Source organism: Leopardus geoffroyi, chromosome E1 (genome assembly GCF_018350155.1).
Source record: "Leopardus geoffroyi isolate Oge1 chromosome E1, O.geoffroyi_Oge1_pat1.0, whole genome shotgun sequence".
In the NCBI taxonomy this organism is placed as follows: domain Eukaryota; kingdom Metazoa; phylum Chordata; class Mammalia; order Carnivora; family Felidae; genus Leopardus; species Leopardus geoffroyi.
Genome location: NC_059330.1, coordinates 11,411,403 through 11,435,687, shown reverse-complemented (window position 1 = coordinate 11,435,687; position 24,285 = coordinate 11,411,403). Strand labels below are relative to the sequence as shown.

Here is a 24,285-nt window from a genome sequence, read left to right as displayed (position 1 = left end):
GTCTCTCTGCTAGATTAAGAATTCGGGGGTAGGGACAAACTGATTAGGCTTGCAGATCTGGGGGTCACGCTGACCTGGGATGGCAATCGGGATCTACTGTTCACTAGCTCTGTGACCTTCTTAAAGTCACATGTTCTGACACTTCCCTCATCAGCACGGGGCCTGGCTGGGACAGAGCAGAGAAGCCCCTGGCCCAGGAGGCCAGGCCAAACAAGGATGGGCACCGGGAGATACGCTGGCAGTGGAGGCTCCAAGACAGTGGGGTGCCGGCCCCTATGCACCTCAAGAGTCTGGGGCAGGGGTAGCCAACAGAAGGTGGGGAGCTGTCAAGGTGCTGGCCCAGTCGTACCTTCACTTGTGACGCCCTCTTCCAGGTCGTCGCCCTTCTGTGGGAGGAGCAGAGAGAGCAGTATTAGGGCCCAGCCTGGGCCAAACCCCCCATTCCCTGTGCCCAGAGCTCTGTGACAGAAAAATACTGCTTGTCTTACTGAAGACATGGAAACTTTTGTTTTCTAGAAAGCAAAAATAAAACCACCCCAAACTCCGTAGTTCTAGGCTTCGATCCTCCAGAAGAACCAGAAAGAAAAATCCAAAAAAAGGCACAGGCCGGTTCTCTGGGTTTAAGGCTACGGGCAGGACCACAGCAGGCCTCTGGCCACCCAGTGACACTCCCAGAGCAGGGCCCCAAGGAGGAGGCTGAGCTGCGCGCGTGCCCAGGACCCCCTCAGGTGCTCCTTCATCCAGCAGCCACAGGACTCTGGGAACCCGCTGTCCATGCCAACAGCTGGGAACTGCATGAGGCCTGGAAGGGACAGAGCCATGAAGTCCATGGCACAGGGCTGGATACCAAGCAGTATTTGGCAGTAAAGCGCTGTCCGGCCAGAAGCCATGTCCCACGGCCTCCTGTGGCCCAGATTCCGTCACCTGCTGCCGGTTCCTGAGAAGCCATGGGAGCTCGGAGAGCTCTTAACGATGACAGTGGATAGGACCTGATTTCTGTTTGGAGAACGCAGTGGTCACTGGGAACTTACTGCACAGTGATAGGGAAGGGAGCTGGATGGGGAAGCGGACAGGGCCTTGGGCTCAGCCAGGAGACGTGGCTTCCTTCCTGGCCCTGCCACTGATTTGCTCAGCCTTGTCAGACAGGTCCCTCCCCCTTTCTGAACCTTGGGCTCCCCGCCCCCCCTGCCCCATGAGGTGAGGGCCTTGCTCCTTCCTGCTTTGTCTCTGTGACAAGAGCTAGTTCTTTTCCAGGCATTCCCTTGGGAAAAATATAATGGGGTGTTTTCTTCCTCCCCTGGCATGGCACCTGGGTGCCTGCCTCGCTGGGCAATGAGTGTCTTCAGAAAACCTGGCCTTGTGGGGAGGTGGCCCGGAGCAGTGGGAGGCCTTACCCTACCCTAGTACAGAAGGGGGCCAAGTCGGCGACCCACTGCCAGCCAGGCCAATCCCGTGGTTAACGATGCTCTGCTCTGGGGACAAGGTCCCCTGAAGAGGTGGCAGCTAGGAACAAGAGATGAGGAGTCTCTAGGACTAAGGGAGAATCTGCCCAGCCCATGACCTTGGGCAAGCCACTTCCCCTCCCAGAGTGCATTTCCTTGTCAGCCCCCCTGGCCAGCAACCCCCTCTCTGCCTCCCCTGCAGCCAGCCTGAGAGGGAAAGTGCTTTGTAAGCAGCAGCAGGAGGGACCAGCCCCTGCAGCCCTCCCTTTCTTGGGACCTGCTGCCATCTGCAGCTGCGTGATGTTCTCACCTTCCTGTCCTAGCTCTGCGGGTAGAGACAACAGTCTCGAGGGTAAGGGTTCTTTTAAATCCCGGATACCAGAACATACTGGGGAAGTGGGATGACAAGTAAAAAATAAAAAACACAAGAACAAAAACAAAAGCAAAAACACCAACCAAAAAAACCCCACAAAAAAACAAACACCTGGCTCATCTCTGTATATACGGTTCACAGTGAAAAAGAAACAATAAAAAGAAACCCCACAAAATCCCCCCAAAACCCAAACAAAACCCCAAAGCAAAAGAACCCACGCACACACACACTAGATACAGAAAAGTAAGTGGAGGCAAGTGTGTGTGGTTTCGGAGCCAGCCAGAGCCCTGCCTGCCGAGGCCCCGGGGCCACGCCCGGAGCAGGTGCTCTGGGCCCAGTGGGCTTTCCTCCTCTGCCACCCCAGTGGGGAGCAGCCCCTGGCCCCGGGCCTGTCTTCAGAAGCACCTCTGCCTTGCCACGCCCCACACACAGAAGAGAAAAGTCGAGTCTCACCAGGTCCGTCCTGAGCCACACCTCAATGTCGTCCATGACAGAGGGCTGCGCAACGGGGATCTATGGAGGCGGCAAGCAGCGGGTCAGGCAGCCCCACAGCCAGGCGAGGGGAGACAGAACACCGAACAAAATAAATCGTCAAAAGCAACCCCGGAACGAAACCAAAACGTACACAGAGCAAAAAAACACGTTGGCACAGCAGGCGCGGGCAACACAAGGCAGCCACACATGAAATGGCAGGTGAGGGAAGCAATGAGGTGGCCAGTTCTAAGAAGCAGGGCTGACCGGCGGGCGCTGGGGGGGGGGGGACGGGGGGGGGAGGAGAGGAGGAGGGAGGGCAGCAGTACGCATTCTTGAAATGGATAACTTTTTGACTACTCTCAGCCCAGGGCTGCAAAGCACCTTCTCATCTCAGGAATGTGCTGGTCCCACAGGCTGGTTTTGAACTCATCAGGTTAGGACGCTTGGAAGAGGCCTGCCTACCCGCCATCGAGCCCAGCCCCTGGGAGTGACTGGAGGAGACACCAGGAAGCCCCTGATGCCACTGGGGATCCCAGGTGGCAGTCTGCCCGGAGCAGGGGGTGCAGGTGGTCAGGCGGGCGCTGAGAGTATTTCGGAACGTGTCCCGGTGCGTCTCTGAGTGGGAGGAGGGGAGCACCGGGGCCTGGGTGTGGCCTGGCTGACAGCAGGCGGGCACATCTCCCCACCAACACAAGCGGGCAAAGCTGGGGCTTTGATGACCAAAGCGACGTTGGGGCTTTAGCTGTCTTTGTGTCTCTTCAGGGGAGAATCACGAAGCAGTCCTGAATGCAGCGGCTCCTTTAGTCTCACCCTGCCTCCCCAGCTCTCAATGGCTGGCTGTGCTTCGGGAGCCAAAGAAAAGTTCAACTGAGAACTAGGGAGCGGTAGCCGGGGTGGGGGTGACTGGGTCCCGAGAAAACAAAGACATGCCTCATGGGTGCCTGAGCAGTCTCCATGCCTGGCCCACCTGTGGAAGGCCTCCGGGGCAGTGATTCTGAAACGTCCATTTGGCTAGAATGCAATAGCGGCTCACAAGTCCACTATTTCTAGAAAATTCTCTAGCACTGTGTCTATAGCTTGTTTCCCCCCAGCGTCACAGTCTAGGGTAAGAATACAGTTAAAATAAGCACCGGGAAGACTGCCTTGGTGTTTGCCAAATCTAAAAAATAACATGAGCTTAACAAAGGAAAAGAACAAAGATTTCCTATTCCCAGCCCTGCCCTGACGGGACAAGCCGCTCCTTAGAGACGGAAACCTGCTGCTGGCAGAGTTTGGGGTGTGAGGTAGAGCGAGGGCCCCTAGGGCGGCCCGAGTGTGCCGAGCAGGTGTCCCGTGCACACGTGCACCTGGCGAGGCTGGCAGCCCCCTCGCTCTGGTAACCTGGAGCGCCTTCACGTGTATCGTGCCGCACTACAGACCCAGCGTGGGCACCCCACACGCATTTTCATAAAGGTTCAAGCCCACCCCTTGATCAGATTAGGAAGACTCTGTCTACGCTGTCCTTCTATCTCTTTGACTTACTGGGAATCTCGTGTTGGAATGAATACAACGTCAAGGAGTTCAAATCACCCTGAAATGACTCCTAGGGACAAGGAGCACAGGATTCTCATCCCAGAGGGCACAGATGCCCAGCGTGGATGTGCTAACAGCACCTGAGGCAGCACCCAACTCCTCCATCGAAAAGAAAACAGTAAAGGCACGCCGAGTGCGATCTGCTAATTTTACGCTTGCTGGCAGGACTTCTGTCTTGACGTGTTCCTGTGACAGAAGATGCCAATTTTCATTATCTTGATGCTTTTAAGTCAGAATGCCTGGCCTCTGGGAGGATGCGCGCCACGCCAAGTTCCCAGAAACGAAAGCTTGGAAAGTTAGCGGCATCTCCAAAGAGAAAACATGGCCAACCACAGTTGTTGGGAGTGTGTGCTGGGCTTTCTTACACGCACCCAGCTTCAGTCTATCGAGGAGAAATGGAGGTTCGACGGGTAGAGCTTTCCAATGTGCTGCAGAAGCTTGAAAAACAGCCACTAAGGGGTCATGGGTCTTAAACCTTCAGATACGGCTTTACAATATTTTTGTTACTGCTCAAAAATAAGTCCCTCGAGGCTGGGTATCACGCTCCAGTTTTCTTCTTTGAGGATGAATCTTGAAAGCCAGCACGCTCAGAAAACAAACACTGATGTCGGAGAAACTCCTCACCCCCTCAAAAACGAAAATTTCCCAAAAGCTGGATCATGGGAACGCTTTTCTTCCCCCTTGCAGATTTCTCCAAATAAGTAGTGTGTTTATGGAAGGGCATCCTCCAGGCAAAGCCCCAGGAGCCAGGCTGATGACAGAGCACTGGGCGATGGGTCGGCTGGGCTGGGCTAGTCAGATCCCTGGAGCATATCACTTTTTTTCTGGACTTGCTTCTTTCTTCACTCAGGAGCCCTGGAGTCTCTGCTGTCCTAAGAAGCCTCAGGACTTTGGGTAAAGAGGCAGAGCAGGGACAGGGGGGCTTGGGCAGTTCTTGGCCTCAGTCTCCCCATCAGAGAAGTGGCGTGATGGCTAGGTTCTATTTAGTGTTCACCCCACAGGACTCCGAGCCCCTTAACTTCCAGGTCAGGGTTTCTGTTTTCTAATTCAGAAACCAGGAATATCATGAACGATCGGAATTGACTCCTTCCAGTATGAAAGGCACTTGGCCTCAGGGCCGGAATCTCCGTGGAACTAGGGGGAGAGCTAACAGTAAAGCTTCTACAACACAGGGCAAGGGTTGACCTGCTTGTGGTTGCACACAGTAACTTACCTATATACACCTCCTACCCTGGTAAATCAATGCCTTGAGCGTAGCACTGGGGTAAAGTTCCTTCTAATAATGAGGATGCCACCAGACACAGACTAAACGTGCACACTGCTCTCCAAACAGGAACTACAGAAACTGGGAGGGACGAGGAAGCGCCCTCGACCATGCCGATGGAAGGGGAGGGAGAGGCCTTGGCCAGCCAGGAGGGCACTGGACTCTGTCACTGCCCCGTGGCTTTGGGCATGTCACCAAGCCCCTGGGAGGCCTCAGTGTTCTCATCCGTCAGATGAAGCCTGGCCCAGCTGATCCCTAAGAGACTGTGGCCTCTGACATGCCACGGTTAGAGCACCTTCTTGGGCAACGATTGAAGGCTGAAGGCTAATCCAAGGGTCTGAAGAGGAGTGTGTTGGGGGAGGGAGACAGAAAGGGAAGAAGACGCGAAGTAAAAAAAAAATAAGAGAAAGTTGGCACAGGACCACCCTCCAATAAAGGCCGGCGCATACGGGGCTGGCTTGGCTGAGGCAACGGTGAGACGCGCCCGCCCATCTTCAGGGTCCAAAGAGAAAGCGGTGTGTCGGGTGCCAGAAGTGGCAGATGTTGACGTGGGCGCTGGGTGAGCTGTCTGCCGTGCGCTGACCCTCACTTGGCTCCACTTAGGGGGCGGCAGGTGGGGGGCAGTGGTGCCACCGGCTCGGCCACAGCCAGTGCTATTTGTGACTCTGGGCTTGCTGTGTCGGGGGGCCTGCCGGACAGGATTACGGCACCCCTCCATGCATGGGCTTGGGCCGTAGCACACTCCTACTACTAACCTACTTCTGCTCTTGTTGGGACCGACGCTCGTTCTTCTCAGGGGATCTTTCCGGCTGCATCCTGCTTATGGCCAGGGGCAGAGGTGGGGGGGGGGGGGCAATTTCCCAGCAGTCTCCAGGCAGAGCGGCTCATGACACTGCTCAGGGGTCTCTTCAACTGGTAATGAATCTGGTATTGTCAACCGTGGCGTTGGAAGTCTAGACCCCTGAAGTCCCAGGAGAGCACGGGCCCGTTTCACAGCCCCCAACCCACGGGGAAACCTCAGAGTCTGATTTACAACGCAACAGGAACACTTTCTGAAGAGCTCAGGTGTGCTATTTCACGAGAACTGAGAAATCCTCCCTACACCATGGTCCCCCCCAAACATGAGCAGCAGCCTAAAAGCCCTTCAGCCTTACTCAATAGTACAAAAAGTTTCCAAGTAAAGAATTTGTACTTGGGGGTTTGGAAAAACTCAGGGCTTCTACACTATGGGAAATAAGGCAAAGCAATTAATATACATTGTTTAAAAGAAAAAAAAAAAACAAAAACCACCGCAGTCAGGCAGGTGAGATACCAGGTTAGCTGTTAGTTGGGTTTGTTTCTGGAAAGTTGGAGACTGGAGCTCTAGTGGGGGGTGGGGGGGGGGGAGGGGATCTTGTGTGGGCAGAGGCAGGTGCCACCACCAGCTGCTAATGCCACACTCAGGGTAGTTTGTTTGGGCAGTATCCTTTTTCGCAGGATTAACGGGCACAAGGACACACGGCTGGATCCTCCCAATTTGGAACTGGAGTGGACATGGTCTCCAGGAGTCCCGCTCTAAGGTCACCCACACATGAGGACCACAGCCCTAGCCTGTCTCTGAAGTAAATGAGGAGCCCGGAGAAGCCTGTGTCTCTAAGAATGGCTTTGGGGTCGCGTGCAGGAAAAGAGCAGTATGAAGTGCCTGCTGCTGACAGATGGAGGGAGGCTGGCCCCACCCGAGCGTGGCCGTGCGAAGGTCCCTAGCTCCAAGCTGGGGTGGTAGGAAGATACCCCCACCCCCTCGATTCTGATGGCTCTGTGCGGCCATTGCATGTTGGCCACACCTTGCTCAGACAGGTGACCCCTGCCGTGCCACCTACAGCCTCAGACATGCTGGCCTGCCTGAACGCCCCTCCGCCGGCCACAGCCTGGCCCGGGTTCCGGGGGTCGGTTACGCTTCTTCCCCAGTTATGTGTCTAGTGTCTGCCTGGCTCCACCCGGAGGCTGATGCCTGACTGCTTCTATCGTCCCTCTCTCTGTGCACCCTCTCCTGCTCCAGCCCTGCCACGCACGCACGCACAGACCTTTGGTCGCTATGTTAGAGGTGCTAGGCGAGGACGGTGGCCTCATTAGAAGTGTAATCATCACGCCGAGGCAAGTGGCCTGGAACGAGGTCACCCTCTCTCTCTGTAGCAGACTCAGGGCCACCTACCTGATCAGATGAGGCAGGAGAGGCCCACTCGGGTCTCTGTGGCAGAAAAGCTCTACTTGATGAGAACCGTGTTGATGATATTCAACTCCCCTGGCTTGGTCTTCTTTTTATTCTGTTCTATTGTGTTTGTGTGTTTAAGATGTCTCAAATTCTTCTGGGGGACGTAGTGGGCACACATTTACTCCATTATAAAAACCCATCAGCCTAGGACTGCCAGATCTAGAGGCTGGAGGGGGCTTCTCCAGCTGATCAGATGCTTTTGAGTCTGTTCTCTTAGAAATGTCCCTTCCTAATAATAAGCAAAAGCCACAGTAACTTGTGCTCATCCTGGAAAAGCGAATACTGCCGAGAGCTCCAGAGACAGTAAAAGGAGGGAGAGGGCCCCCCCTCACTTCCACAAATGTCCCAGACCCTTGAAGGCCCAGGGGCACGGACCTTAGCAGAAAACCAGAGGCGTTTCTAGGACTGAAAGTCTGTGGCTTAAGGAGATTGTACAAACACAAGAAGCCATTTTGGCAGGGGGAAATTTGGCATCCAGTCATTAGGAGAGAATGGCCTTGTACTGTCTGACTCACAAGGGCTCAGCAGGTGACACAGGTAAGCGCTGGGGTAGACAGGGGGCTCGGCTCGGCTGGTGACCTCTCACCATTCCTTGGGTTATGAGCCAGCTGTCTATGGGCTCCAGGTCGGAGTCCCCACCTTTACCTCTCTTCTGGGCCGAGGACAGAAAAGTCCCAGAAAGAAAAGTCACAGCAAGACCCAGGATAAAGAAAGCAACAGTATATATCATGGAAATGGAAAAGTCACTGTTCAGAGTTGATCTTTTGTCACGTAAGGAGATGTGACCCGTTGCCCCCGCCCCCCCTCCAGCATGTCCCCCTTACCTTTCTGGAAAAGAGAAGAGAAGTTTAGTAACCAAAACTCCCAACAGGGTAACATAAACTCATGCCAACTATTCCCACACACTGGGAAAATCTCCACGAGGTCACAGAAGGCTGGCCACGGCCGTTTCTCCTGATTAGGGCTCTCGGAATTGGCAAAGGGTCAACTTTTCAAAGAGCCAGCTTTTACCAAATCATTTCTCCTTTTTTTTCTAAGTTATTTCTGCCTTTTTTTTTTTTTTTTCCCCTCCTTCTCAGTTCCTTGGGTGTTCTTTTTCCAAACTCTTAACTTGAACACTGAATTTGGGCATACTGCTCCTTTTGAAGTCACAAAGGTATTTAAAGTTAAGACTTCTGATTGGATTGCACTGTCGAGGTGTGGCTATACAATTTTCTCCCCTTCACTGCGTTCTTAATTTCTCCTTTGGCCCAGTTCTCGTATCCAGGTCGGTACGGTTTAGGATATGGAACATCATGACCTGAAATACTGGCCTCAAGATGCATGTGAGTGAGGGTGTGCGCACACACATATACGAAGACACAGACACGCACACAGGCACACACAGACAGGGATACACACATACTCACACGGACGGACACAGGCACACAGGCACCACAAGCCCTGCTTCCCCTCATCGAGCAGTAAACATGAAAGTAATCTGCCTGCCATCAGGTGGAAAACATGCTGGAGTCATCAAGATCTTTGAAAACAGGGAGACGGGCCAAGCCACACGCCCAAAGGGTGAAGGGCGGGAGGCTGGCCACATCTCCTGAGCTTGGATCCAGGCCTAAGCACTAAGAACAGCAGAGGTGGCACACCCTGGCACGGACGGGGGCAGGCTCTGGGGACGGAGTGGGAAGCAAACCAAGTTGGCCCGGCTGAGGGACAGAGCTACAGGCCAGGTCAGGGTGGGCCAGGAGAAGATGTCCTCACCTGGCAGTGTGCTGGTGGCCTCAGCCCGGTGGTGGGCCCTCCTAACACCCTCTCTCGGTTCGGGGGGACACATTCTAAGTAATGGGAGAAATGGAGCCACGACCACTACGCAGATTTGGGGAGTCCGGGTCCCAGGGGTGGAAAGGCAGGGTGCTGAGACCCGAGGCAGTTGGGCTGGCTCTTCTGTGCCCCCTAGTGGCCAGTGCAGAGGGCCGCACACCCCTCACACCCAGTTGGCTGAGCCAGAAGAGAGGGACAAGTCCCTTCCCCAGGGTGAACCTTCTTCCAGAAACCAGGCTGCAGACTGCTGCCTGCCTGGGCCCATTTGGACAGGGGCTGCAGGAGCCCAAGAACCGTTGTTCTGAAGCAAACCTCCCCGTCCAGTGGGCAGACGAGCACTGCTCCTTTCTAACCCAGCTGGGGGACCCTGACAAGAGGTCCAGCCGTTCCGGGGCCCTTATCCCCACAGCTCTCCCCCTCCCCGTCCCTGCAAACAGACGCTCATTCACACACAGCCACACGCATTCCTAGGCGAAAAGGGGTACGATCTCATGAGAAGCATTAAGACACAAATCCTTTCCCCTGCAGTGACCTGAAATCATACAGAATCCACAGCTGCCATCTGGGGCTCAAACAAGCACCACCCTCCACTTCCAAGCACCTCTGCCTTTAGCCGTGCTCCTTCCAGACACGGAGCTGCCCAGAGCACCCTCCTGGCCTCCACCCACTGCTCCTCCCTCCTCCAGCCCCAGATCCCCAGACAAATCCTGCCCATCAGCTGCCTTCTAGTGGGTTGGTACTGCTTGTCTAGGCCAACTGCAAATGATCAGCAGAGATGCGGCTCAGGTGAGCATTTCCGTTCCTTGTAAGGGCCGTTATTTTGTCGGAGCACTGCCCACCCCCAGGGCTGTGTAACATTTGGGAAGAGACCCTATCTGGCTGTAGGAGACCTGCGCCCTGAGAGCTCAGGGCCATCAAGGTAGGAAGACAAGGGGCTGTGGAGCTGGACCTCCTAGGACGGACCCCCACTTGCCATCCACACTCGGTGCCCAGAGCGTGCTGTCCCTTCTCTGGGCCCGTCTGCTCTGGGCTTCATGGGAAAGCTGACTGGGTGGGCATCACCCACGGGCTGGAGTGAGGATGCAATGAGGCAGCACAGTGCTCTCACGCCCGTCTCCCCCAGTGTGCCCTGCCCTCCATGCAACCCAGCTTCTGCTTCATTACCCTGCCAGCTTTACGACGCTGCCCGACTTTCCCTCCGGAGGACTCTGGGAGGTAAACAGGGTGAAAGACCTACCACTTCGGAGCTCTGTTTCCGACTGTCTAGTGCAGAAGCGAGTCCTCCAACAGCCTGGGGGTCCTCGTAGGTTACCCTGGAGACAAGCAACGCAAGCAGTCAGTACCCACCCCAGTGGTCCCAGGGGACAGGGCGGTGACCTATAATCACTTTCTAGTTTCCCGAAAACTTGGCCTTCGGGTGGAGGCTACGGTCCCAGCACTGGCTCAGCCCCTCATTTCCTCTGGGGTCTGGGACACCATACACCTCGTTGTTCCTCTCAAGTAACAATACCAGGGCATCTCTAAAACCCAGTGACGGGACGTCAGAAGTGCCCTGATGCTGCAAGTAATATTATTTCAGAAGCGGCAGCCTCGGTAGCATCTGACAAGGAAGGTGGTCTCACGGTCTGGGATTGGGGTCTGTCACTGACCGTGGAGGTTCTCTCCCTCTGCATTCTGACCTCTTTTGCTGTTAAAAGCAACTTGTGCTGGTGAGAGGTGCATGGCGGCCTTGGGTTTCTGGTCAACTTGTTGATGCCTGAGCATGGGACTCAGAAAGCTGAGGTGCTGGGCTCCAGGAAAGCACCTGCCTGCCTTAAGGCTGAACAAGAAGCTCCAAGCATGTGTCTATGCCTCCCTGAGATGCGGGGGAGGGTGTCTATTTTAGGATCAATTTCCCCAGTTTCATATGGCTTATCCTAGCCAGAGCTGCCGTCAGGGAAGCCTCTGCCCACACACTCGGGCAGGAAAACCATGCTGCTAGGCCCTGCCCGGCTGCACCCTCCTAGCTCCTAGTTCCTCTTCAGCAGCGCACAGGGAGCAGAGAGAATGAGGAGCACTCTCTTGCGGATGGGAGAGATCCGACTACAATCAACCCCGAGGCGGGGAGGTGGGGGTTGGGGGGGGTTGGTGTTCATTCAAAATCTGTGCCTATTGCCAAGTCTTCGCAGCCATATTTCAACGTTCTTGGCAGTCCTGGATCTGGTAAATAAAAGGCGTCTTTGTGTTGGCCTGTGACCAGGCCTGGATCAATCCTCCCCCAATACCTTCCGAGAGCCACTGAAACGGTCCCCACATACGTCTTGCGTTGCTCGGCCAAGGAGTTCCCTCTCGTCTGGGCAAACATGTCAAAGCCATCACGGGGATTACACTGCTGGAGTGAACTGAGGGTGCCACTGACGCTCTCTGTCCCCAAGTCTGTGGCAACAAAACAAAGGAGGGTAGGGTGAGAATAAAATGTGGCCCGTGGGCTTAATGAAGGATCCCCAAGTTAGGAAGCCAGTGGGCAGGTTAGAGTTCTGGGTCAGGCAGGGGGAACATAGGCCTCTCCTCTGCATTCCCAGCCCACCACATGCAGGAGGAGCCACGGTGGGACCCAGATGGGGGACAGAAAAGCCACTGACCCTCACCCGCCCCCAGGCTACTCAAGGTGGGCAAAAAGTCCTCATGAATGGAAGCGAGACTGCTGGCAGTGGGGAGGGGCCCAGGGCCAGTACCCCTGCAGATTTCCCACAATTCTCTGACCAGTGCGTGCCTCACTAACTCTGTCAGAATATCTAAGGGCCTGGGTCATGTATTTACTGGACAAATATTTTGCAGGCACCCACCACGTTCAGAGCCAGCTCCTGCGTGCACCAAACTGAATTTGACATGGTCCTCGGCCTAAAGGAGCGCAATGAGTAGGTGGGAGCCAGACAGACAATACCAGTACCTAGCTTGAGACACTGGAAAAGACTCAAAACTGACCCAACAGTGGGGCTTGAAGGCCAAGTGGACTCTGCTGCAGGGAGAAGGGGGAAAGGTAAGTACCAAGATACAGAACCTGAAGTCCAGGGTGTGTGAAATGAAAAATGCTTGTGGACAGAGACTGAACACTAGAAGGAAGGCAGCTAGGGCACCTGGGTGGCTCATCAGTTAAATGTCCAACTTTAGCTCAGGTCATGATCTCACAGTTCGTGATTTCGAGCCCCGCATCAGACTCTCTGCTCTCAGTGCAGAGCCCCCTTCCGATCCTGTCTCCCTCTCCCTCTCTCCCTCTCTCTCAAAAATAAATAAACATTCAAAAAAAGAAACGAAGGAAGACAGCAGAATTCAGTTTGAATTTTGGATTTTAAATATGGTGGCCATATGCTGGATGGATTCAAGGCAGAGAAATCTGTTCTGAAAGAAAAACAGTAGCTACAAATATATGAGATGCCGAGAAGCCAGGATTATAGTAACTGACAGGCCACTAAATAAAAACCCTGTTTGACTGAAATGGAATAAAGGTATAAAGAGAAATACTAAGAAAAAAAAAGGAAACAGAAAAAAGCAAGACAGAATTTTGCAAGGGCCATGCATTATTATTTCAATACTGTCGTTTTGTTATAGATTCGTATCATCCAGCGTATTTGCAGCATCTAGAATCATATACACACTTTCAGACAGAGAAGTGGAAAAGTGGTGAGTTTCTTTTGTTTTAGGCTTCAGGCAGTGGAGCACTTTAGGCTGATGTTAGTTCAAGGAGAGCAAATGTATCAGTGTCATTGCTTCCTACTTCCAAGTCTGTGGCAGACATTACCAATCAACTACAGACTCATCTTCCAAGCTCTGATGTGGCTTCAGCATCCTTCTTAGACCTGTGTCCCAAGTAGCCAATGAGCTAAAACCTATTTGCCATCCTTGGCCTAATTTATATTGAGAAGACAATCACTTTAACCACATGGAATATTCCAGATAAAACACAGCAGCTACCTTTCTTTTAAAGCAAACAACTTCCTGTTCCTTGGAACTCCCTCCACCCCTTCTTTCCAACACAGGTTTAAACTTTTAAGTTTAGGGACAAAAGTCATGAACTGAAAATGGTACAATTGGCCAGGCCTCAGGAATACACTTTCCCACGGATTCCTCAAAATGCTCTCTCTGGGACTTCCAACAGAGAGAGAGAGAAATGGACCCTCAGCCCAGACTCACAATTACGAAGTGGCCTGCAAAGGAGACCCTCTTTGTCCCTATGAGACACTTACCCAAGCCTGCAAGCTGGGAGGAGAGAGAAGATGGGGGTGCCGTGTTCCCCACCATTGGGCTCACCACAGCTGGAGACCCCGGCCCCAGGTCTATTAAGTTGTCTTCGGTCACTTCGTTCAGTACCTGCCAGAGCAAAAGACAGCGGTGAGCCTCGGAGCCCTGGTGCTGGGCTCCAAAGCCAGCAGGCATCGTGCATGGTCCCCGAGGAAAAGCATCAACGTTTCCCCAATAGAGGAACAAGGCAGTCTCCCTCACCTGAGTTTCGGGGAACTTCAAGGGTCCACGGTGGGCCTGGCTGTTAGTGAGCTCTGCATTGGCTCCTCCCCCCACCAAAGGAGGCAGGGCTGAACCAGCCACCAGGACAGTCACTGTCCCAGGAGCTGTAACTTGGGGCTTCTTTGCCACCCTCCTGCCAGGAATGTGCCTGTTAGCTCTTCCTCAGTATCCCACCAACCAGAGCTTGCTCTGTACTTTTTTTTTCTGAAGCTTATTTATGTATTGAGAGAGAGAGAAAAAAAGGGCACACACAAACAAATGGGGGGGGGGAGGGGCAGAGAGAAGGAGACAGGGAGAGAAAGAATCCCAAGCAGGCTCCAAACTGCCAGCACAGACCTAGATGCAGGGCTCGAACTCATGAATTGCGAGATCGTAACCCAAGCCAAAGTGAGACGCTTAACCAACAGAACCACCCAGGCGCCCTGAACTTGCTTTTTTCTTTTTTAAGTAAACTCTACCCCCAATGTGGTGCTTGAACTCATGACCCCGAGATCGAGAGTCGCACGCTCTACAGACGGAGCCAGCCAGGCGCCCCTAATTGCTCAAATGTTGAAGCCCCAATTAGAAAAACCAAAGGTGAGACAGAATGGAGATAGGCCTCCCAGCCTCTGGAGATGAGAGAATTCTGAAGGAATACTTACTCCGTTACTGGCATTTTGAACTGATCGGCCTGACCTGTATCGTTCGAACCTAATGGGGAAGGGAAAGCAGAGTAAGGGGCGTGACGTGGCACAGTGATGCTCCCTGGTCCCGTGAAGAGCTCCTGGGGACAGAGCCTCCAGGAAAGGAGACCAATCCGGGCCACCTGGGGACCAGGGAAAGTGGATCTCCCCACACACAGCTTCACCACGCCTTCCTCCGTAGGGGGGCGCTGCCCTGGAGAAGAACGAGCCTCCAGGCTCACCCACAAGCCGGCTGAGGGGAGGGACGAAGGTGCTGGTTGGCACATCCAGGGGACCAAAAGCTTTCCCAGCTGTCCCCTCACATCCTGGGCCCAGAGTGCCCCTCTTGCCCCTAGAGGGGGTGGCTGGGCCAACCACTTTACCTGGGGGGCGCTCAGAGGTCTATTTGCAAAGCCAGGAGAGACGCACAGCCCCCTCCCTATTTCACAGAGCCCCGCTAGGAGTGATTAGCCTGTGTCGCTAAAATGCCCCCAGCTCAGCTTGCTGGTGGAAAGGGGGTGGGGCGCACACAGGGCAGACAGCCAGAGGAGGAAGACAAGCACAGGCCCCTGGCAGGGCCAGAAGACTCCCCAGTAGCTGAGGATGGGACTCAGCTTGGAGCGACCACAGTGAGCCTCTCCTGTGGCATACCCAAGTCACTCTCACACCAGGTGGGAACACAAGAGCAATTGTGAGGCACGTGTGTAGGCTGCCCTTGCACTTAAGAGTTCCAAAACGTCATGGGCAAAGCAGTAGCTAAGAGACTTTCTCCAGCCAGAGGCTAGAGACAGCAGGGTTTATGGAGATCTGCTGTCCTTCCACATAAGTCTCCCCACTGGCCGGGGTCAGTGCCTGGTGACCAGTGATCCCCAGGAAGGACCATCTGGTTAGGCGATGCGTATCCACTGTGGTCTCAAGAAAGACTTGTGTGTTTTTATGAGCCATGGCCTATAAGGAGAAGGGGAGTATCAACCCATATGAAAAGTTTCTAATCCTGGGGTACCTTTCCCCCACCATCTTCGAGGGACGATTAGTCTTATCAAAAGGTCTCAAACCAGAATGGTACCTCAGGGCTGCTGGCCCAGGCTTTGCTTCTGAATTTGTGGTCAGACTGGGCACGGTAGACTCCGGAAAATGCCCACTTTAGCCCGCCTTCCTATCCTAGGAGGGGCTGAAATGGGTTTAACAGGTGAAAGGCCACGCCCATTAAAAGTGGAGAAACCAGAACCACATGACAAAACCGAGGGGTCTTGGGCTGGGAGTTGAGGCACCCCAGATCTGCTCCTCATCTCCAACAGACACACGAGGCTCCTGGGTAGCTCCACATTCTTACTGCAGAGGTTTCTTTGTCTGTCAGATGGACAAAGGACCACCCCCCCCCCCCCCATCCCTACTATCACAGTCAAAGCTGAGACGAGGCCCAGGGCTGGGACACCCAGAGCAAAATCACCCTCGAAGTCCCCTAGATGCAAGTTATCTGTCACACTGACCCTAACTGATGCCAGGGCCCCATGTCTCCGAGGGCCTCAGACTTAGGAGAAGGTTGGCCTGGTCAAGGTGCTCTCTGGTGCCTTCACTGGGGGGAAGCCCAAGGTACAGGCACCGGAGTGATGATATGGGAGCTGTACCTGCCATTACCTCCTATTGACAACTGCTGCTCCCGGGGGAGGCTTTGGAAAAGGAGAAGAATTTTCAAGTTGGTTACCTCAAATCCAAAAATTATTTGGCTGCAGAAAGGACTCAAATGAACGTGTATGTACGCATGTGAGTGTGTGTGTGTGTGTGTGTGTGTGTGTGTGTGTGTGTGTTTCCCTAAGCAGCAGCATCCGGCTCTTACACCCTGCCTTCTTTGGAACACTCCAGACACACTGACATTTGCAAAGGGAGGGAAAAATCTTTTTCTTCTTTTTTTAAAGATGGGAAAGAGGAAATCTTTTTTCCTTAGTAGAGAATCCCCCCCGCCCCCCCCCCCAATCCTTTTCAAACTCAAAGGATCTTCAAAGGAGCAGGTGCGAAGCTCTGGGGCCCTGCCCTCCCCACCTTCGAGGGGCTGGGGGTACTGGGGAAGGCTGGGCGGCCTGAGGCTTGCAAAGGGCAGAGCCGAATTCCCCACGTCACCTTCCGCCCAGCCGGCCCGGTTCCCAGGAGAACCGGAGAAGCATTTTCCCAGTCAGCCGGGGAACACATTAGCATCTCTGATGACCGTTTTCCAACTCTAATCTCTCCCTCCCCCTCTCTCCATTGTTGAGGAAAGAAATCCCTCTGCCAGGGCACCAGCCTTTCCCAGGGAGAAGAAGGGCCCTAACCCCCACCTCTCGTAGCGGAGGAAGACGTTGTTGAGGTCATCGTTGACGTGCAGCAGCTCCTCGGTGACCTCCTCGTTGGACACGCGGGAGATGAGTTCCACGATGCGCTGCTGCATGGCCCGGCAGGTCCTGTTCAGCTCCTAGGGAACACACGCGCCTCTGGCTAGCCTGCTGGGGACGCTTTTGGTCCCATTCCATTTCCTTTGGGAAAATGTGCGCCAATTCTTAAAAGTCACAAAAAGAGTGCACGCTTGTCCAGAAAGCTGGACGTGGGTGGGATGCAAAGTGGAAGGCTCCTCTCTGCCTCCTGTCACCGCAGGGGAAGTAAGCTCTTGTTCAATAGACGGACAAGCGTCCACAGCTAGCTGTCGTACGTACATCGGTACGTGTTTGCGCAGACCGTTCCTTACATCTAAGAACAGGATTCTTTGCAGCTTGCTTTTTCTCTTCAGCAAAATACTCTCGACAACCTTTTTTCCCACGGCTTTGTACAGCCGGCCTCGTCCCTTCGTGTATTATAATACACCTCCCCTTCCCCCCCAGCTGCCGGGCATTCAGGCTGAGGCCTCTTTCTGGCCGGCCCAAACACAGCACCAAGGAACATTCGCACACACACGTGCTCCTGCATCTGTGCCAGTGCTTCCACAGGACAAGCTACTAGAAGTGGAATTTCTGGGTGAAAGGGTGTGGTCCTTTAGAACACAGACTGGTAACAGCAGAAGACCCTCCAAAGAAAGAGATCAGTTCATTTTACACTCCCGGCAGCACGACCACACCAGGTGTATTTTGGTGGCGCGCCTGACATTTCGCTGAGGTCTGAGCTCAGCAAGCTCTGATGTTTCTTCCCAGCTGATGACTCTCATGAACTCCCAGTCACCACTGGGGCCCTCTCTACCCCCGGAAGGACTATCCCTCTGAAGACAGACCCTTACCACTTTATAGCCTGGCTACCGAAGGCTTTTCCTGCTCCAGATGGCAACCTGACTCAGGCTCTCGTTGAAACTTGCCTGTGGAGCTCCCTCACCTACCTGCCAGGGCTCCTTGCCATGCTGTATCCCAGACTGGCCCTGCAGCATCCCTGAGTACAGGAAGAGCCTAAGGACAAAAGCTCCACGTCCCAATGGGGGCGAAGCAGGGGACAGCTTGTCCCTGCCCACCTAGACGCAGGAGGCAGCTGATGACCCAGTGAATGGAGGGGCTGAGGGCAGGGGCAGAGGTCCTTCCTTCTCACAGCTCGGCCTCAAAACCACCTCCTTTTGAAATGTTTCTGGTAGAAGTCACTGCTCTACTCACCACACACACACGATCTCTGTTCAGCTGTGTATTTTGTCTAGAGCTTGGCTAGAACTAGGTTTCCCCTCCCACTAGACCATAAACTCCATGAGGGAGGTGCCACCATGTATTCCCCCTCATGCCCTGTGGGGAGCTACACACAGGGAAAAGGCCCAGGAATTATCTGCCGAGTGGACCGCAAAGCAGGGAATCCAGGCACCCAATGGCGCTCTATAACACTGTGCTCACTGCACATGGGGTGTTATGACCGGGCTCCTGGTCTGCCTCACGCTCTACACTCTACACTGAAGCTTCCTGAGGGCAGAGATAGCATCCTCTGTCCCTGTTTCTCCAGTACCCATGACCGACACGTAGGAGCTACTCCCTAAATGCTCCAGGGAGAATTACTGAAGACAAGTTGCATTCCTTCTGTCCACACTCGGTCCAAGGCACCGAAATAGTGTTCCCTTACACGCATTCACACATACATTCTTGCTTCACCACTGAAGGGGGATGCGTGTCCTAGGCTTGATCCTGCAGGTAAGAGCAAGGTCGGGACTTCGACGGACCTGTCCATCACAGAATAAGTAGACCATGACCAGCCAGACACCAGGCCTGGACACGGCTTCTGCTGTCACCCCTCCCCTGGCTGCTCGGCCTGTGGGGGCTGCTTCCCCAAGAGCGGAGGCAGCTGAGGAAAGCAGCTCAGCCCACGTGGGTCAGCCCAGAATCACCCCACTCCAGCTGTAATTTCCAAGACAGAAGGTATCTAGATTTCGACAGCTGGGTACAAACTAGTCTGGTGTTTACCGGCAGAAAAACAGCTTCATCTGGAGATTCTCTGGCTTGTTGCGCCCGGTCTCTCTGGTTATGGAAACACTGCCTTGGTCATGGGTCTACCCAGTTGCTGGCCCTCTGTAGAGTTAGAATGCTAATGTTTCTCTTGGTTCTAGGGACAGCAAGCCCAGTGTCTAGACCTTCTAATTTTTTCTATGAACAGATTCCCACTCTTGGTTCTCCTAAGACCCCCATTCTTTGTTTGGGAGAAGGCAGGATTATCCTGGAAATAGGAGGCTCCCAGCAAATCACTGGATAGTCAAAACTCCTCTCTCCCTACCCCTGAGCTGGTACTTCCGGTGCCAGCTGAGCCCTGGCCAGATCAGCCCAGGCAGGGAGTGGCATTCCCACCAGCAGGAGATGCAGACGAGGGGAGGCCAGAGGCAGGCTGAGGCTGGAGGAAGAAGGATGGGGGCCTGGACTCTACGGTGCTCTGAGTCCTCGGTGCATGCAAACCACCAGCTCCCCATCACTGTCCTCACTCAGTTATCCACATCAGCTTAGCCTTCCACCTAGCACTCTCTCCACTCAGAGAATGGGGAATTCTCCTTCACCTAGAATCTAATTTTCCCTCTTCAGGACTCATCCCAGGCCCCAGTGACCCAGTAGGAAGCATTTATAAACATACAGCCATGTGTCTGAATAACAAGAGGCAAATACCAAAAATGAACTGCAGAAGACATTATGTCCAATAAAGAGTGAAATACCACAAAATGGCCACTCTCTACCATTGTGAATGGCTCGTATCCCCAGGCCGGCCAGGAGAGGGGCACTCAGGAACTGGCCTGGGACTTGGAGCCTTTCCAGAACTCGAGTGATGGACTGTCACAATAACTGCCATGGATGCTGGTGGACACCCACAGGTCAAATCCAGTCACCACAGGAACAGTCAAAGCCAAAGGCCCAGTGGAAACCCAAATTACAGACACAAAGTACGCTCATGAGCGAGGGCTAAAGTGAAGCCAGGCCATCAACATAAAACAAAACAAAACGAAACGAAAGCCCACAGAGGCACTTATGAAAGAAGCCATCACAGTAGATCGCATGGAGGATTCCAGGAGCCAGGACTGACGTGAACGGTATAAATGATTGTAGTATTTCTAATACACTGTTAGGAAACACGGATTTAGATGAACTTTAAAAGACCAGCCCCCGTCAACCAAGAAAAAAGACGCTTGGCCATTCTCGGGTAGCAGACCCTGCCCAGCACTTTGGAAGACACGCCAGAGACCAGCCAAAGAGCATGGGAATGGAGGGGTGGGAGAGACGGAGCCCGGGGACACAGGAGGCCGGGCAGTGGACAGAGCAAAGAGGCGCAGCGCCTGCCTCTCTGCTGTCTGCCAGGACCCCTTCCTGGGCCACCCTGCCACTCCCTCTCCCTGGGTGAGGGTGTGCCTGGTACAGAGGAGACCGGCACTCAAGGTGTTTGCCAAAGATCTCGGAGGAGCCAAAGGAGCTCGATCTTTTCTGGAGACTCCCCCCAACCCCAACCTTCTCAAGACTTCCACAGCACTCTGGACATACCTCTACTCGGGGCTGCAGCCCCAAGTCGCCAGAGCCCCTCCATCAGAGCCTCAAATAAGTGAAGACCAGCCCTTACCCCCACCCTAACCACTGGAAGCCTCCGAACACAGAGCAGCCCTCAAGGATGGTCTACCGGAACCCACGGAGAACCAAACCAGATCCCTCAGAAGATGGCAGGGAGCGTCTCAGTAACATGGCTCCAGATGCCCAAAGCACAGAACCACTAGACGAAAAAGGGCAGGGCTGGATTCAGTCTCCCCCACGGAGCCCAGGCCCTCCCGTGTGCTGGGAACCAAGTGGCAGGCAGCAAGCAGCCACGACTGACTAGATCAGCTCTCCGAGCCTCCAGCACCCTCTGGAACTGTTTCTCTCCGGGGAAGGAAAAGGGGGTCAGAGAAGTGCTGAAGCTCTGCAGAGTGCCACTAAAGTGCCTCCACGGCATGGGGTTTTGGGACACCCCACCCCAAGGCAGCTTTTATCTACTTTGAACAGTACAAGGGCGTCTGAGTGGCTTAGTCGGTTAAGTATCCAACTCTTGGTTTCTGCTCAGGTCGTGACCTCACGTTCACGGAACCGAGCCCCGAGTCCGGGTCTGCACTGACATGGCAGGAGCCTGCTTGGGATTCTCTCTCTCTCTCCCCCTCGCTCTCTGCCCATCCCCCGCTCATGCTTTCTCACACGCTGTCTCTCAAAATAAATAAACACTGCAGTTCTCTGGAGAGTTTTACGTGTGGAGAAAAGGGTTCCATTACTTTACAGAAGCGTTTGGAAAGTGCTAGATGATTTCGGAGACCTCTCCTGACTCTAACATTACGACTCAGCTCTTGGGAAGAACGAGACGCAAGGGCAGAGAACGTGTGATCTCATGAACTGCAGGAACCAGAAACACCTGCTCTGAGCTTGCACCTGCTGCCTTGCTCCCACAGCCTCCAGCTGGCGTGGGCAGTGAGATGGCCCCCGACCCACCCCATGGGCAAAGCCTCTGTGGCCCAACCCGAGAGAGGTCCCCAGGCACCTCCCAAAGAGCTTTGCCTAAACTGGCCCAGAGAGTCTGGCCTGGAGCTTCTAAATCAAGGATGTCCAAGGGTCTCTGCACAGAGAAAGTTTTACCATCTGCCTCCTTCAAGTTTTTAAGTCACCACCTTCTTTTTCTGTTTAATTTTTAATATTTTTTAAAATTTTTTTTTTCAACATTTATTTATTTTTGGGACAGAGAGAGACAGAGCATGAGTGGGGGAGGGGCAGAGAGAGAGGAAGACACAGAATCGGAAACAGGCTCCAGGCTCTGAGCCATCAGCCCAGAGCCCGACGCGGGGCTCGAACTCACGGACCGCGAGATCGTGACCTGGCTGAAGTCGGACGCTTAACCGACTGCGCCACCCAGGCGCCCCTTTTTCTGTCTAATTTTAAAGAATCTCCACACCCAACGTGGGGCTTGAACTTCACAACCCCAAGACCAAGAGTTGCAAGCTCCACTGAATGAGCCAGCCAGCACTGAATGTGACCCTAGGTCATCATCACTTTTTTTTTTTAATGTTTATTTTTGAAAGGGAGAGAGCGAGCACAAGAACGGAATAGAGGCACAGACACAGGGAGACAGAGGATCCCAAGAGGGCTCCTCCCTGACAGCAGAGAGCCGACGCAGGGCTCAAACTCAGAAACCGCGAGATCAAGACACGGGCCAAAGTAGGATGCTTAAGTGACTGAGCCACCCCGGCGCTCCCATCGTCTTAAAATAAATAAACAGTGAGAAAAAAGACAGAGATCAAAGGGGAGAGAAGAACCAGAATGTTGAGATTTCTGCCACCAACCACCAGCTGGCCGCCTGCATGACCTTCATGGGGTCTACACGCAGCCAGACCCAGGGCAGGCGCAGTTGGGGAGACCTTCCTCTGCCTACCTCCATCTCTAAACCAACCAAACGGAGCAACTTTCTTCTGGCCCGAAGTCTTGCCCAGGTCGTCCTTCCCACTGTGCAACAGCCAGGACAGGAATTTCCTACGTGTTGAAGATTTCGGCTTCTCAACAGAGGAGGAGAACAGCTGGTCAGTGTTCTTTGTGCGAAAGCCCTCCATCGATCAGAACGTATTAAAATATCCTCTTTCTGTCTAATTAATCCCAATGCCTTTATCTTTTCTTCAAGGGACATTCTCATCCCCACCTCATAAAACAATCTTTTAATCATCTTTATGGATTTCCTCTGAACCCTCTCCAAGTTCTAAGGAGCACGGAACAAGGTCCTGAAGATCTCTTTTCTATAGCTGCAAAGGAAGGGGGGAGGAAGGAGGAGAAACTCTTTGTTGAAGAGAAGGGGGGATAATGAAGCTAAACATGTAGAATAAACTAGATTTCTCTAGAGAAAATGGTCCTGGACATCCTGGTTTTTGCTGAAATGATGCAAGACGCAAGAGGGGATATACCATCTGCTACTTGAAGAAACAATGTGGAGGAGGGCTTCTTTTATTATCTGACGGATGGCCACGTAGGAATGCCCAATTTTGGCATCACTGGATTAATTAAAAGTTATTACTATTTGAAGACAAAGCTCAAGAGGCTAATTTGGGAGAGACAGAGAATACCGAATGACAGCCTCGGGATCTTTTAAAGATTTCAAACACTGGACTCACGGGCTGCGGCTAAGGACGTGAACTCTAGCAGACACAGATGCAGTCTCAAATTTCAGGCCCGGACCCAAGTGCCCACACACAGGATGGGGGAAGACCTGGCTTACCGGCCATATGAGAAAGAGATGGAAGGTTTTGTGTTGATGGAAATGCTCTCGATTTACAGCATCCGACTCCTGCTGAGAACTGACAGGTCATCTACGAGGTGGACGGCCAACAGCCACGTTTGTCCCACACAGAGACTGGGCCGTGGAAGGGCTTATGGCAGTCCTCAAACATTTAAGGACCCACCTTGCCAAAGAAGACTTTGTTTTGTTCTGTCGTCAAAGATGACAGACCAGGGTAGCAGCTACAGGGAGATTGACTTTAGCTCGCTGTATAGAAGGGGGTGCCGATAATAATCACGGGGGCTCCAACTTGCATATGATGGGCCTGTGCGCCACCTCAAATGGACGATTCCTACCCTTCTGAGCTGAGTGTGATCACTCTGGGCCCTGAGGGGTAGGCGACTGGCCCAGTATCGCCCAGCCTGTCAGCGGGAGGGCCTGGATGTGAACCCGGTGGCTCTTTCAGCCTCGCCGTGGCGCTTCCCAAAGTCTAACTAGGACGTGCGTTTGGAAACCAAGTGCTTCCATGGGCTCACGTGAACAGCCTGTCATGTCAAGAAGATGTTAAGAAAGATGAGGCAGGCACACCAGGCAACACGCTGTAGGTGGAATCTGAGCACATGTATGGAGCTGGACTGCCGAGAAAGACTCTCCCAGCTCAGGGAGTGGAGGATCCCACACGGCACAGTGTTCCCTCCGGGCACCCTGCCTCAGTTTCCCTCAGGGTCTCCGGCTACGCTGACAGCACAGCATGAGGAGTGGCCTCCGCTTCCCTTGAAGCAAATGGCTCTCCTGCTGAGGTTCGCTGTGGCTCTGCTCAAGGCCACACCTGAAAATGCTCTGCTAGGCACAGGAAGCAATCGGGACGTTCCCGCCCGTGGTTATGGTCGCCACGCCGATGCGTCCCGGGACCGACACCTACAATTTCCTCTCTTTGCATCTCCTCCTACCCAGCAGCTTACACTCCAATCGGGAGCAGCTTCTGTTGGCGTGAACATTTGGGGTGGTGACAAATGGGTTTATTTCCATGGCCCTGGCCAGCACTGTGAGCTCTGGACAGCTTCTACCCTGAGCAATCTGGCTGCCCTCCAGCTCAACTGAGGGGTCCTCGGGGCACATTCCAATCCCATCACTTTCCAAGCAGATGGTGGCATTTTCCCATGTGGCAGTCTCGCTGTCTGGGGTGGCCCTGGCCTTTGGGAGCCCCTGCCCAGCTGGCTCCAACTGTCCCAGGAAGAAGAAGAGGGAAGATGTCAAGAATG

At 53.8% G+C, this 24,285-nt stretch overlaps 1 protein-coding gene across 8 annotated transcripts in view; it reads right to left on the bottom strand.

Annotated features, from left to right (window-relative positions):
• The window catches only part of TOM1L2 (target of myb1 like 2 membrane trafficking protein), a 122,755-nt gene that overhangs the window by 4,855 nt on the left and 93,615 nt on the right, over nt 1–24,285 (bottom strand). For 3 of the 8 annotated variants that reach the window (XM_045487595.1, XM_045487600.1, XM_045487599.1), the window contains 8 exons: nt 16,666–16,799; nt 14,333–14,381; nt 13,415–13,538; nt 11,489–11,606; nt 10,429–10,504; nt 7,963–8,028; nt 2,269–2,328; nt 350–386 (listed from right to left, as the gene is read on the bottom strand). In XM_045487595.1, the coding sequence (XP_045343551.1) occupies nt 350–386; nt 2,269–2,328; nt 7,963–8,028; nt 10,429–10,504; nt 11,489–11,606; nt 13,415–13,538; nt 14,333–14,381; nt 16,666–16,799 (664 nt within the window). The remainder of the gene's footprint in view (nt 1–349; nt 387–2,268; nt 2,329–7,962; nt 8,029–10,428; nt 10,505–11,488; nt 11,607–13,414; nt 13,539–14,332; nt 14,382–16,665; nt 16,800–24,285) is intronic. The other 5 variants (XM_045487597.1, XM_045487602.1, XM_045487598.1 and 2 more) reach the window with 3 other exon arrangements.